Raw genomic sequence first — 10467 nt, 5'->3', positions numbered from 1 at the left:
GTATGTATCTCATATATACATTACATTGTATATGTGTATGTATATATTTAATCATGCTCAGTAGTATCTGCTGAGTAATAGCAGCTAACATTTATTGAGCCTGTACTACGTGTTAGGCACTGCATTTCACATGTATTACTTTATTTAATCCCCACTATTACCCTGGAGGTAGATATTATTATTAAGCTCAGTTTATCTTTTTTTTTTTTTTTGCGGTACGCGGGCCTCTTACTGCTGTGGCCTCTCCCGTTGCGGAGAACAGGCTCCGGATGCGCAGGCTCAGCGGCCATGGCTCACAGGCCCAGCCGCTCCGCAGGGACCGGGCACAAACCCGTGTCCCCTGCATCGGAAGGCGGACTCTCAACCACTGCGCCACCAGGGAAGCCCCAAGCTCAGTTTATCTTGGTTTATCTTTGAGAAGCATACTTGGTGGTTAAGTACTTTGCCTAAGATCATGTAGTTGGGAAGAGCCAGAGCCAGGATTTGAATCCAGGTCAGTCCAGCTCTTCCAAGGCACTTTCTTAACTAATGCACTGTAAATGTAGAGAGGCAGGGGGTAACAAATAATCACCAGGAAGAGAAGGAATAGCTGTAGATATCAGGCAGATGTGAAACTCCTGTACTTCAAAGGAAGACAAGGGTTTAGATAGGCAGAGAGGCAGTGGGAGCTCAAGCTTGTCAATTGCCATAACCATTCAAAGGAAAACAATTTTTTTTCACATAACATAAATGGACTTCAGTTATGTTAACCATAGGGCACAGTTTACTTTATCATCTAGTGGCTATTTTATATTTGCTCAAGACTTAAAATTGTATGTAAAGGAGAGTTATATAATAGAGTATTTACGTACTTTTATAGATATTTAAGTATGTCATTTTCAGAGTGTTCCTATATGCCTATAGCAAAATTAATATTAAGAATTTCAAAGAACTATTTAAAAACAACTCACCCCTCCTCTCCATTATTTTAACTTTCTAATCTAGGTTTTCAGTGAATTATGCCTTTTCAGTTTGGGACCCAGCCAAGGAGGTTTCCAATGGAAGGGGGAGATCCTTCACTTGGGCTGGAGCCTGGGCTGAGCTCCAGTGCTTCCTGTAACGGGAAAGAGATGTTACTAACCAGGTAAAAAGTCTTCTTGTCCTAACAACTGAGGAGATGTGTAATGGCTATCATCAATGCAATTTTAGCTGACATTCAATTAGTAAGAAAGAAGCCTAGGAGCATTGCTGTTATTAAATTAGTATTACCAGAGCCCAGGTTTTCTTAGCATAGAGTCTGTATATTGTAAGAATGATAGACCAGTTTTGGGGGGTAAATATTTAGCTAGTTTTTTGTTAATAGTTTCAAGATTATATAACATTTAATCAAATAAGCAAACCTTTAGTGCTATGATGTGCAGGGCACTGTGCTAGGCCTAAGGCTACAAAATATGAAAAAGACTCAGACCTCAGAGTCAGTGTCACTTTGGCTTTGACTTGACCTTTGGCAGAAGGAGAGTGGTAGAGAGGTGAAGATTCTATTTTTGCAAAATTGAAGAAAACTGTAATAGGATTTATTCCGCTTTTCTTCTGTTTACCATAGTACATTGTTTGATTTCTCATGGCTTGGAATTTTCAGAACACAGATTTAAGCTTAATAAGGTAGGTACTTTAAACATCAAAGTTATTCAAGGATAAAATAGGCTACTTTGGGAAATACTGATCAATAGTCTTTAGAAATGTTTAAGGTTGGGTTATTATTTGATGGGGATGTTGAAAAGGAAATTCAAGCACTAGGTGTATTTTTAGACTAGATGTTATTTAAGGGCTCTTTTAAACCTGAGATCCTATCAACATTTGAGTAGTATGTGGAATAATATGTTCAGTTTTATATTTTTCCACAAATATTCTAGTTTTTAAATCACTCAACTGGAGTGACTTTAAGGTGCATATATGTATGAATTGCCATAGTATTATCACTTATGTTTACAACTATGCACTCCCCCCGCCCCACTTTTCTTTGCCATTTAGCAATCACTGCATACCTTTCAAAAGAACATCTGGAGGGTTATCTTTGTATTTATAAATTTCTTTTGATTAAATGTATGGCACAACATTTAACAACAGTTTCTTTGCAATGTAAGTCTAAAATGTCTGCCTCATTAGTGCCACTGTGTTATATTTATTTTGTGACATTCAGAGATTTCAAAAAGACTTAAAACAGTTGAATGAATATACACTCAAACTTTGGTTCTCTGAAAAAAATTTCCTTTTTTATATCTAAGTACATGTCATTTTCTCTTTTATTTAGGCAACTCCGAAGATGCCCTGGAAATCATTGCCTGACAATAACTGGTGTTCCCATCACTGTCTTTGCAACAGTGCGAAAGCCACCTGCACAAAGCAGCAAGGAAATGCATCCTAAATACCATCATTAAGTCTTTTGTAGAGGTTTGACTAGGTCAAGGGTAATGGACCAGTATTGTCTTATGATCTGGTAAGCAAATAAAAGTGGTGGCACCTTTGGATGGTGACAGTAGTTGAAATATTTACTTTTTGTAGGGAAAGACCGGAATGTACTCTGTAAAACATGTGTAGTGATAAGCCATCAGTTATGTTTGATAGATAAGACAGAATAATATTTCACAATTAAAAAGTGCCTTAGAGATCATCTTGCTCACAGTGGATCATTAATATCAACAATGCTTAAGCTTCACAATGAAGCTTAAGCCACCTTGATTATCAGTCAGGAAGGGCCCATTCTAAATGCTTAATGTGTTTTGGGCTGATTTCCTTTGCTTATTTTTGGGTTGCTACTTAGCTGAATCCTTTCACTTGAATACCCTAAGCCAGTTTCTGTCTTTCTGTCTTTTGATAATGTTCTGCCCGGGAATGATTATATTGGGTGAGAAATGGAGCCCTGTGGGTTATGCATTTTGAAATAATACCCAAGACTGAAGGAAATTCTTAGTCCATGGTTAATCTGCAAAGCATATACACTGCTATCATATGGGAACTCAGGTTATTGGTTAAATTTATTATAATGAGGTCAAGGCTGTGATTCTAACCCCTATTTTTCCAGGAAAAATGATGTCTCATCATCACACTATTACCTCAAGTCCCAACCAGTCATCTTGAAATTGTCTACAGTTAGTATTGAGAAACCTCAGATTTTATTTTTTAATTTTATTCGATTAGACTTAAGGTTCAGTTTTGAGGTATAGACCAGCTCTTTCTGTTTTCTTTTTCTTCTTGTAATAGTTCCAAGAAACTCAGCTTGCTTTCTTTTCCTCTTGATGGTTGCCACTCATCATCCCATGAAATTTTTTTTTCTCCAAACGACTGACTTTAGTGTCAGATATAGTTTCCCCAGTTTCTTGTCTACTTTTCTGCTCCTGAAGATATATATATATATAAGCCTTTTTAAGTGAAAGGTTTATTAGCTTATAATTATATACATATAGATGCATGTGTGCTACATGAGGTGAAAAGAAAAGCTTTTCATCAGGGATTTATAAATGGAGAAATTCTGAGAGCTCACACAGTGCTAGGAGATGTTTGAATTCCAACCAGCCAGAGTAGAAAGACCTTATTGAACCTGTTGGGCATTGAGTAGAGTCCTCAGAAAGGTCATGTCTTAGTAGGAGGTCTAAAGTAGCACTAGATTAAAGGTTAATGTATACTAACTTTAACAAAGTTTAAAAATAAGACTTAAGAGAATCAAGATGATCCATGAGTAACTTAATTATTTGCCAAATAAAAATTTAATACTCCTCAAAGGAAGAGAAAAAAAATCCATAAAGGAAATTGCCCAAGGCTGGGGAAAGGATCATGGGAAAGGAGAAAGGAGTAATGAAGAATTCCTCAGAGCTCATACAAGGCTGGGAATAATTTGTGAATCAACCATAGTGGAAAGAGCTTTTAATATATGGAGTAGAGTCCTCAGTGAGATATTGCCTCAGTAGGGGTGGGTTTGGAGTGGAGGATAGCTTTAGACTGAAGGCTGCTCTGGACCTGCCCTAACAAAGCTTAAGAGCAAGAGTGGAAAGGGTCAAACTGATTCCAAGTAACTAAATTGCATCCAAGGAGGGAAAAAAACCCTCAAAATTTAAAGAAGTACAGTAAAATCCAGCACCAAAGATGTAAAATTCACAATGATGGTGTCCAATAAAAAATTACCAGGCATGCAAAAAAGAAGGAAAATGCAGTCCATAGTCAAGAGAATCATTAGTCAATTGAAACAGATTCAGAGTGCTGGACGATAGCATTAGCAGACAAGCTACCATAAGTGTTCAAGTGGTAGATGAAAGCATAATCACAATGAAGAGAGAAATGGAAGGTATAAAACGGACCCAACTGAACTTCCAGTGATGAAAAATACAATATCTGAAATAAAAATATACACTGAATGGGATCAAGAACAGATTATACACTGGAGAAGAAAAGATTAATGAACTTGAAGACATAGCTATACAAATTATCCAGAATGAAATATGAAGAAAAAAAGACTGGAAAAAAGAGCATAAATTTTGTGTTTTAATAGGAAGCAGTCTAACATATATGTAAGCAGTTTCCCAGAAGGAGGAGGGAGGACAGTAGAAAAATACTTGAAGAAATAATGGCCACAGTTTTTCCAGATTTGATGAAAACTATAAATTCACAGGTCCAAGTAGCTTAAATGACCCCAAAGAAAATAGACATGAATAAAACAAAACAAACAAAAAGCCATATAATTAAATTGTCTAAAAACCAGGGATAAAGAGAACATCTTAAAACCCAATAGAACCAAAGGACACATTCATTCAGAGGAACAACAACAACAAAAAGAATGAGGCACTTTTCATCAGAAAGCATGCAGGCAAGAAGGCAATGAAGTCATATCTTTAAAGTATCAAAAATGGTGAAGTAAGGACTTTTCATCAGTACTATAAGCAGATCAGTAGATCAGTTCTATAAGACATGTTAACGGAAGTTTTTTCAGGCAGAAAAAAATGATACTAGATGGAAATTTGTATAAGGAAATAAAGAGCACCAGAAATAGAAAATATGTGGGTAAATATAAAAGACTTTTTCTCATTTTTAAACATTTATTTAACAGGCAAATGACTGTTTAAAGCAGAAATAATAACAATAATTTATATAAAAGTATAATGTATGGTAACAATAGCAAAAAAGACAGGAGGAGGAAAATGGAAGTTTACTTTTGTAAGTGTCTTAGATGATTTATGAAATGGCATAATAGTATTTGAAGATTGATTGTGATGAGGTAAATATGTAATTGTAAACTTTAGATTTATCTCTAAAAGCAAACAGTAACAGAGCTAATACACCAGTCAGGCAGATTAAATGGAATAAATATCACTCAATTAATCCTAAAGAAGGCAGGAAAAGAGGAAAAAAAGAAAAAAGGTAATAGATGTAAACCAAACCATATTGACATTTGCATTAATTACAAAAGGTGTAAACACTTCAATTAAAAGACAGATTATGAGATTGGCTAGAAAAGAGGATGGTGTCTACATGAACCTACGTTAAGAGTCTCATGCTGTACTGATTGAGCTAACCAGGCACTACATGAACCTACTTTAAATTAAAAGTATAAAAGGATAAAAATAGATATCCCATGTAAACATTAATCAAAAGGAAGTTGTAGTAGCTATATTAATAACAGACAAGAAGATTTTAGAGCAAGGAATACTACCAGAAATAAAGAGGGACATTTCATGATGATAAAAGGGTCATACAATCTTAAATGTTATGCAGAGCTTCAAAGTACATGAATCAAAAACTGATGGAAAGAACAAATAACTCCACATTTATAGCTTAACATTTTTCAACAACTGGTAGTAGAACAACAGTACAGCAGAATACTATACATTCTTTTCAAGCACACATGGAAAATTTACCAAGAATAGACCATGTTATAGGCAACAAAACAAAGTATGCAGAGTGTGCAAAGTATGTTCCACAATAGAATTAAATTCAAATTCAACAGAAAAATGTCTGGAGACTCTCCAAATATTGGAATACTAAATGAAACACTTTCAAACAACTCATGAATAAAAGAAGAAATTACAGGAGAAATTAGAATGTATTTTGAAATGAATGAAAATGAAAACAACATATCAAACGCATGGGGTGCAACTAAAGTAGTGCTTAGAATTAAAGCCTTAAATTCTTTCATCAGAAAAGAAGAAATGTAGGGGAATTCTCTGGTGGTCCAGTGGTTAGGACTCCAAGCTTCCACTGCAGGGGGCACGGGTTCAAGCCCTGGTTGGGGAACTGAGATCCCCACGTGTGGCACGGTGTGGCCAAAAGAAAAAAAAAGAAAAATGAAATGTCTCAAGTTAATTAATCTAAGCTTTCACCTTAAGAAAGAAGAAAAGATGAGCAAACTAAACCCAAAATAAGCAGAAAGAAAGAAATAAGATGAAAAAATTAATGAAATAAAAGATAAATAATAGAGAATAATCAATGAAACCAAAATCTGGTTCTTTGATAAGACCAATAAAATTGATAACCTCTAGGCAGAATTAACAGGAGAAAAGGACACAGATTACTGATATCAGGAATGAGAGTGGGACTTCACTGCAAATTTTAAACATTAAGAGGATAAATAGAGTTTTTCACTGGTATGAATTCTTTAGTCTTCTAAGGCTTCTACCTTGTAATAAATGCCTTCCCATATTCCTTACATTCCTAGGCAGGAGCTTTCTGTGAAGGGAATATTAGAAACAGTCTGAGGGTAACCCTGTGGCATCATGCTTTCATAACCTTCCTTTAGGTTGACATCAGCTCACGAATCATCCATCTTTAGACATGATCATTTGAAAACGTGTTCTCTGAGGTTGCTGATTTAGCTCACTGTAAACTCACTGTGGTCTGGCTGGGCTAGTGAGGGACTCAGGGCTAAGCAGCTACCATCACTACACTTCCTTCCTTGAGGGATTCAGTTGCTATTCTTTTGGTTGGTAGTGTCATGTTACATTCCTCTTCAGTGTGAGCCTCTCTGTCACATGATTTGGCAGATTAGTAGACTTTCACTCCTAAAACTCATCTGTGCTCTGCCCACCCCATCCTGCCCCCTAGCAGTATCCTCTGCGAATGGTGTCCTCTGGTGTTGTGAAGTTTATAAATTGAGTGGCCTTATCCATGGTAGCTAATCTTTTCCTCTACTTTTCAGGACTTGAAAGGTTACCAAAGACTTGAGGGAATGCTTCTTGTCTCTCTGATCAGCTATGCCATTTTTCCCCCTAGTCTTCTCTCCATATCTTCAGGCAAATCAGAGATCCCTGGGGCTCAGGGGAACCCAAGTGGAGAAGTCAGTATCACTTTTTCCTTTCTGAAGATTGCCAGGCACTTTGTAAGTGATTGCCTCGGGAGGTGAGATGAGGGGGTAACTTTTGTGGAAACTTGGCTTTCCTGAAATTTACTCAAAGAATATTTATTGAGCATATACCTACATGCCAGGCATTGTTCTAGGCTCTTACAACACATCATTGGATGACAGACAAAAATTCGTGGAACTTACATTCTGGACAGTGCCTCTTCTGTTGCCTTTATACAGACCCTCTGTGTGTGTGTGTGTGTGTGTGTGTGTGTGTGTGTGTGTGTGTGTGTGTGTGTGATGTGTATGTAGTGTGTTGGGGGCATTGTGGTTTTACATTGCTGGTTATACTGAAATGACTTCTTTGAGCCAGTCCTAAAGAGAAGGGATTGGCTTCACACCTCAAAGTTTGGTGAACCTAAAATGTGTATTTACTGCTTTATGGTCCTAGTTATAGGCTGTAGTCACCAATTAAGGTAAGCAAAGACCCTACTTAACACCCTCTACTACCATGCTATGTACAAGGAAGTGGGAGCCCAGGGAACAGAAATAGCCCAGTGTCTTCTGAGATGCCCCCTTACAAACTGTGTGCTGAGAACTGAGGTGATTCTTACTGGACAGAGGGTAGGTGGATATATACTATTCTATGTTTACAGAATGGGAAGTATGTGTCTATAAATGTGTATGGTAAACACTTAAAACCATTCTTCTAGGTAAGATCATTTTGGCTTCAGCTATTATTGCTATGGGCTTGATTCTTTCTGTGTTTCCCAATTCACAATTTCAAGAGAAAATTTTCAGTTGTTGGAACTCATCTTTTCATACCACCAGATAGTGGGGTGTTGCGTCACTGGAAAGCTATAGGATGGTGCCCTCACCCAATCAGCTGTGGCCATGAGAGGAGGAACTGGGATACAGGGCCAAATAGGGCTGCTTCTTCAAACTGGGGCTATGGGAGGCCTCTTGATTTCCAAGGTGCTCTGAACTGGCAGGGGCCATGAATGACAACTAGTCAAAATTAATCTGAACATACAATCTATATTTCTTTTTTTTTTTTTTGAGGTACACGGGCCTCTCACTGTTGTGGCCTCTCCCGTTGCGGAGCACAGGCTCCGGACGTGCAGGCTCAGTGGCCATGGCTCACGGGCCCAGCCACTCCGTGGCATGTGGTATCTTCCCGGGGCGGGGCACGAACCTGTGTCCCCTGCGTCGGCAGGCGGACTCTCAACTACTGCGCCACCAGGGAAGCCCCTCCAATCTACATTTCTATGTATGAAGTTCCAATATACTATGATTAACTAAAAGAAAGGAAATTATACTTCTTTCTCCCTAGACAGAAGATGAGAGAAGATGGGGTCCCACCTAAGAACTGAATCAAGCTCTTATAAATGGTAAATTCAAGGTTTCAGAAGGTCATTGTGTGGTTAAGAGGGTCAGCAGATATGGATCAGTAGATTCTTACTTGCTGAGCATAAGAATGTGAAATAATAACTGCAAAGAAGTGGCCCTGTAAATTGCAGAGAAGGTAGAAGAATTTTTGTGACTTTGGTCTGCATATATGTGAGTCTGCGTACACACTTGCTGTAGCTACTGGAGGTCTGGCCAGGGTCTGGGCCACTGCTGAGAATGAAGGGCATAGAATGGCCCTCTAGGATGTCTCAGGAAAATCTCTGGGAAAAGAAAATGGCAGGCTGTTCCAGAGCGACTGCCTCCATCTTGGGTCTGTTGTAGGGAGGACTGTGAGGGCTTAATGTGTTTTAAGCATCAGTCCAGTCTGTACTGGTTAAGGCCCTAGACTATTGGATTCAGAGTCTTTAGCTCAGAAGCCACATAGGCCCAGAGGCCATAGCTCTCAGAAGGTTTTGTTTGGTCAGCCCAGTATTTTGCTCTTGTGATTGCTGTTGTTTTAGTTAGTTACTAACTGAAAAATCAGGCCATTTCAAGCCCCTCAAATTTCACATTTCCAGCTTCTTTTGGAAATTTTGGCCCTTTTGATTTTCTCAGTCAGACCCCATCAGCTTCACTCCTTCATGATACCTCTCTGGCTATATAGGTGGTTGAGTCTGTGACTCCAGCTTTAGAGACCAGTTGAGAGTTGGCCTGAAGGCAGACAGTCCCCTGGGGGCAGGAAGCAAGGGGACAGTCATACTGCCCCTGGAGGCAGGCAGCAGTCCTATTTCCACTTCTGGCTCCTCAGTCTAGCTGAATGACAGCAGGCGAGGTATTTAATCGTACTAAATCTCAGGCTTCTCATCTGCAAATGCTACCTCATAGGATTAGTGTGATCATCAAGTGAAATCTGCTTTAATTTAGCTTATTGTGGAGGCTGTCACTTAGTAAGTCCTCTATGGATATTAGCTATTTTTGTTGATCTTCATCATTATTATTAATATACCTGAGACATGAGGGTAGTAGGGGAATGTAAATAATTACATATATATGTAAGAGATTATTTTATTCCCTTAGTAATTCCTCAAAATACTTTATACTCCCTCCCCATACCCCAAAAGTCACTCCTCTATGTACCTTCAATCCTGTTGATATGAGGGTCTATTTTCTCTTCATTGTTGATTATCTTTTCATGTATAATTCTTTTATTTCAGTCTGTATATTTTAATATTCTACCAGCTAGTCAAGCCTATTTTTCCTTTTCTAGACTTTATTAATATATATATACCTAAAAAATGATTATAAAATTTCATTAGTCTTAGAAATAAGACTAGTTGTGTTGCAGGTATGTGGCGGGAAAAACTTTTAATAAAAGGACTTCTATACTTTTAAGTGGAATTGTATGACTTTGTCTTATTCTTTGCTATAATGTCCTTCATGATTCCTACAGAACACACAGTAACAATATCCTACAAGAACCTCCCCTCATGCACAATTTTAGTTTTCTTTTAAGGAAGAAAGGAAAAAAAGTAGGCATTTATTTGATTGAGGCTTTCTTTTCTTTCTCTCCTGGAAACAAATTATATTACCATTTTCTGATAATTTGTTAGAAATTTACTTTATTAAACCTTGATAAAACTAAAATATGGGGCTTCCCTGGTGGCGCAGTGGTTGAGAGTCCACCTGCCGATGCAGGGGACGCGGGTTTGTGCCCCGGTCTGGGAACATCCCACATGCTGCGAAGTGGCTGGGCCCATGAGCCATGGCCGCTG

General features: G+C 38.1%; 1 protein-coding gene across 1 annotated transcript; it reads left to right on the top strand.

Annotated features, from left to right (window-relative positions):
• Positions 1-998: 998 nt before the first annotated feature.
• FAM229B (family with sequence similarity 229 member B) lies at positions 999-2417 on the top strand. The gene is made up of 2 exons (XM_007452601.1): positions 999-1123; positions 2291-2417. The coding sequence occupies exons 1-2, from the start codon at positions 999-1001 to the stop codon at positions 2415-2417; spliced, it is 252 nt and encodes an 83-aa protein (XP_007452663.1).
• The last annotated feature ends 8050 nt before the right edge of the window (positions 2418-10467 follow it).

This window comes from Lipotes vexillifer, unplaced genomic scaffold (assembly GCF_000442215.2).
Source record: "Lipotes vexillifer unplaced genomic scaffold, Lipotes_vexillifer_v1.1 scaffold463, whole genome shotgun sequence".
Classification (NCBI taxonomy): domain Eukaryota; kingdom Metazoa; phylum Chordata; class Mammalia; order Artiodactyla; family Lipotidae; genus Lipotes; species Lipotes vexillifer.
This window is presented reverse-complemented; position numbering and strand designations above follow the sequence as displayed.

Coding starts and splice junctions, on each gene's coding strand:
- FAM229B (XM_007452601.1), top strand. CDS start 999: ATGCCTTTTCAGTTTGGGACCCAGCCAAGGAGGTTTCCAATGGAAGGG. Junction 1,124..2,290: donor AAAGAGATGTTACTAACCAG/GTAAAAAGTCTT, acceptor TCTTTTATTTAG/GCAACTCCGAAGATGCCCTG.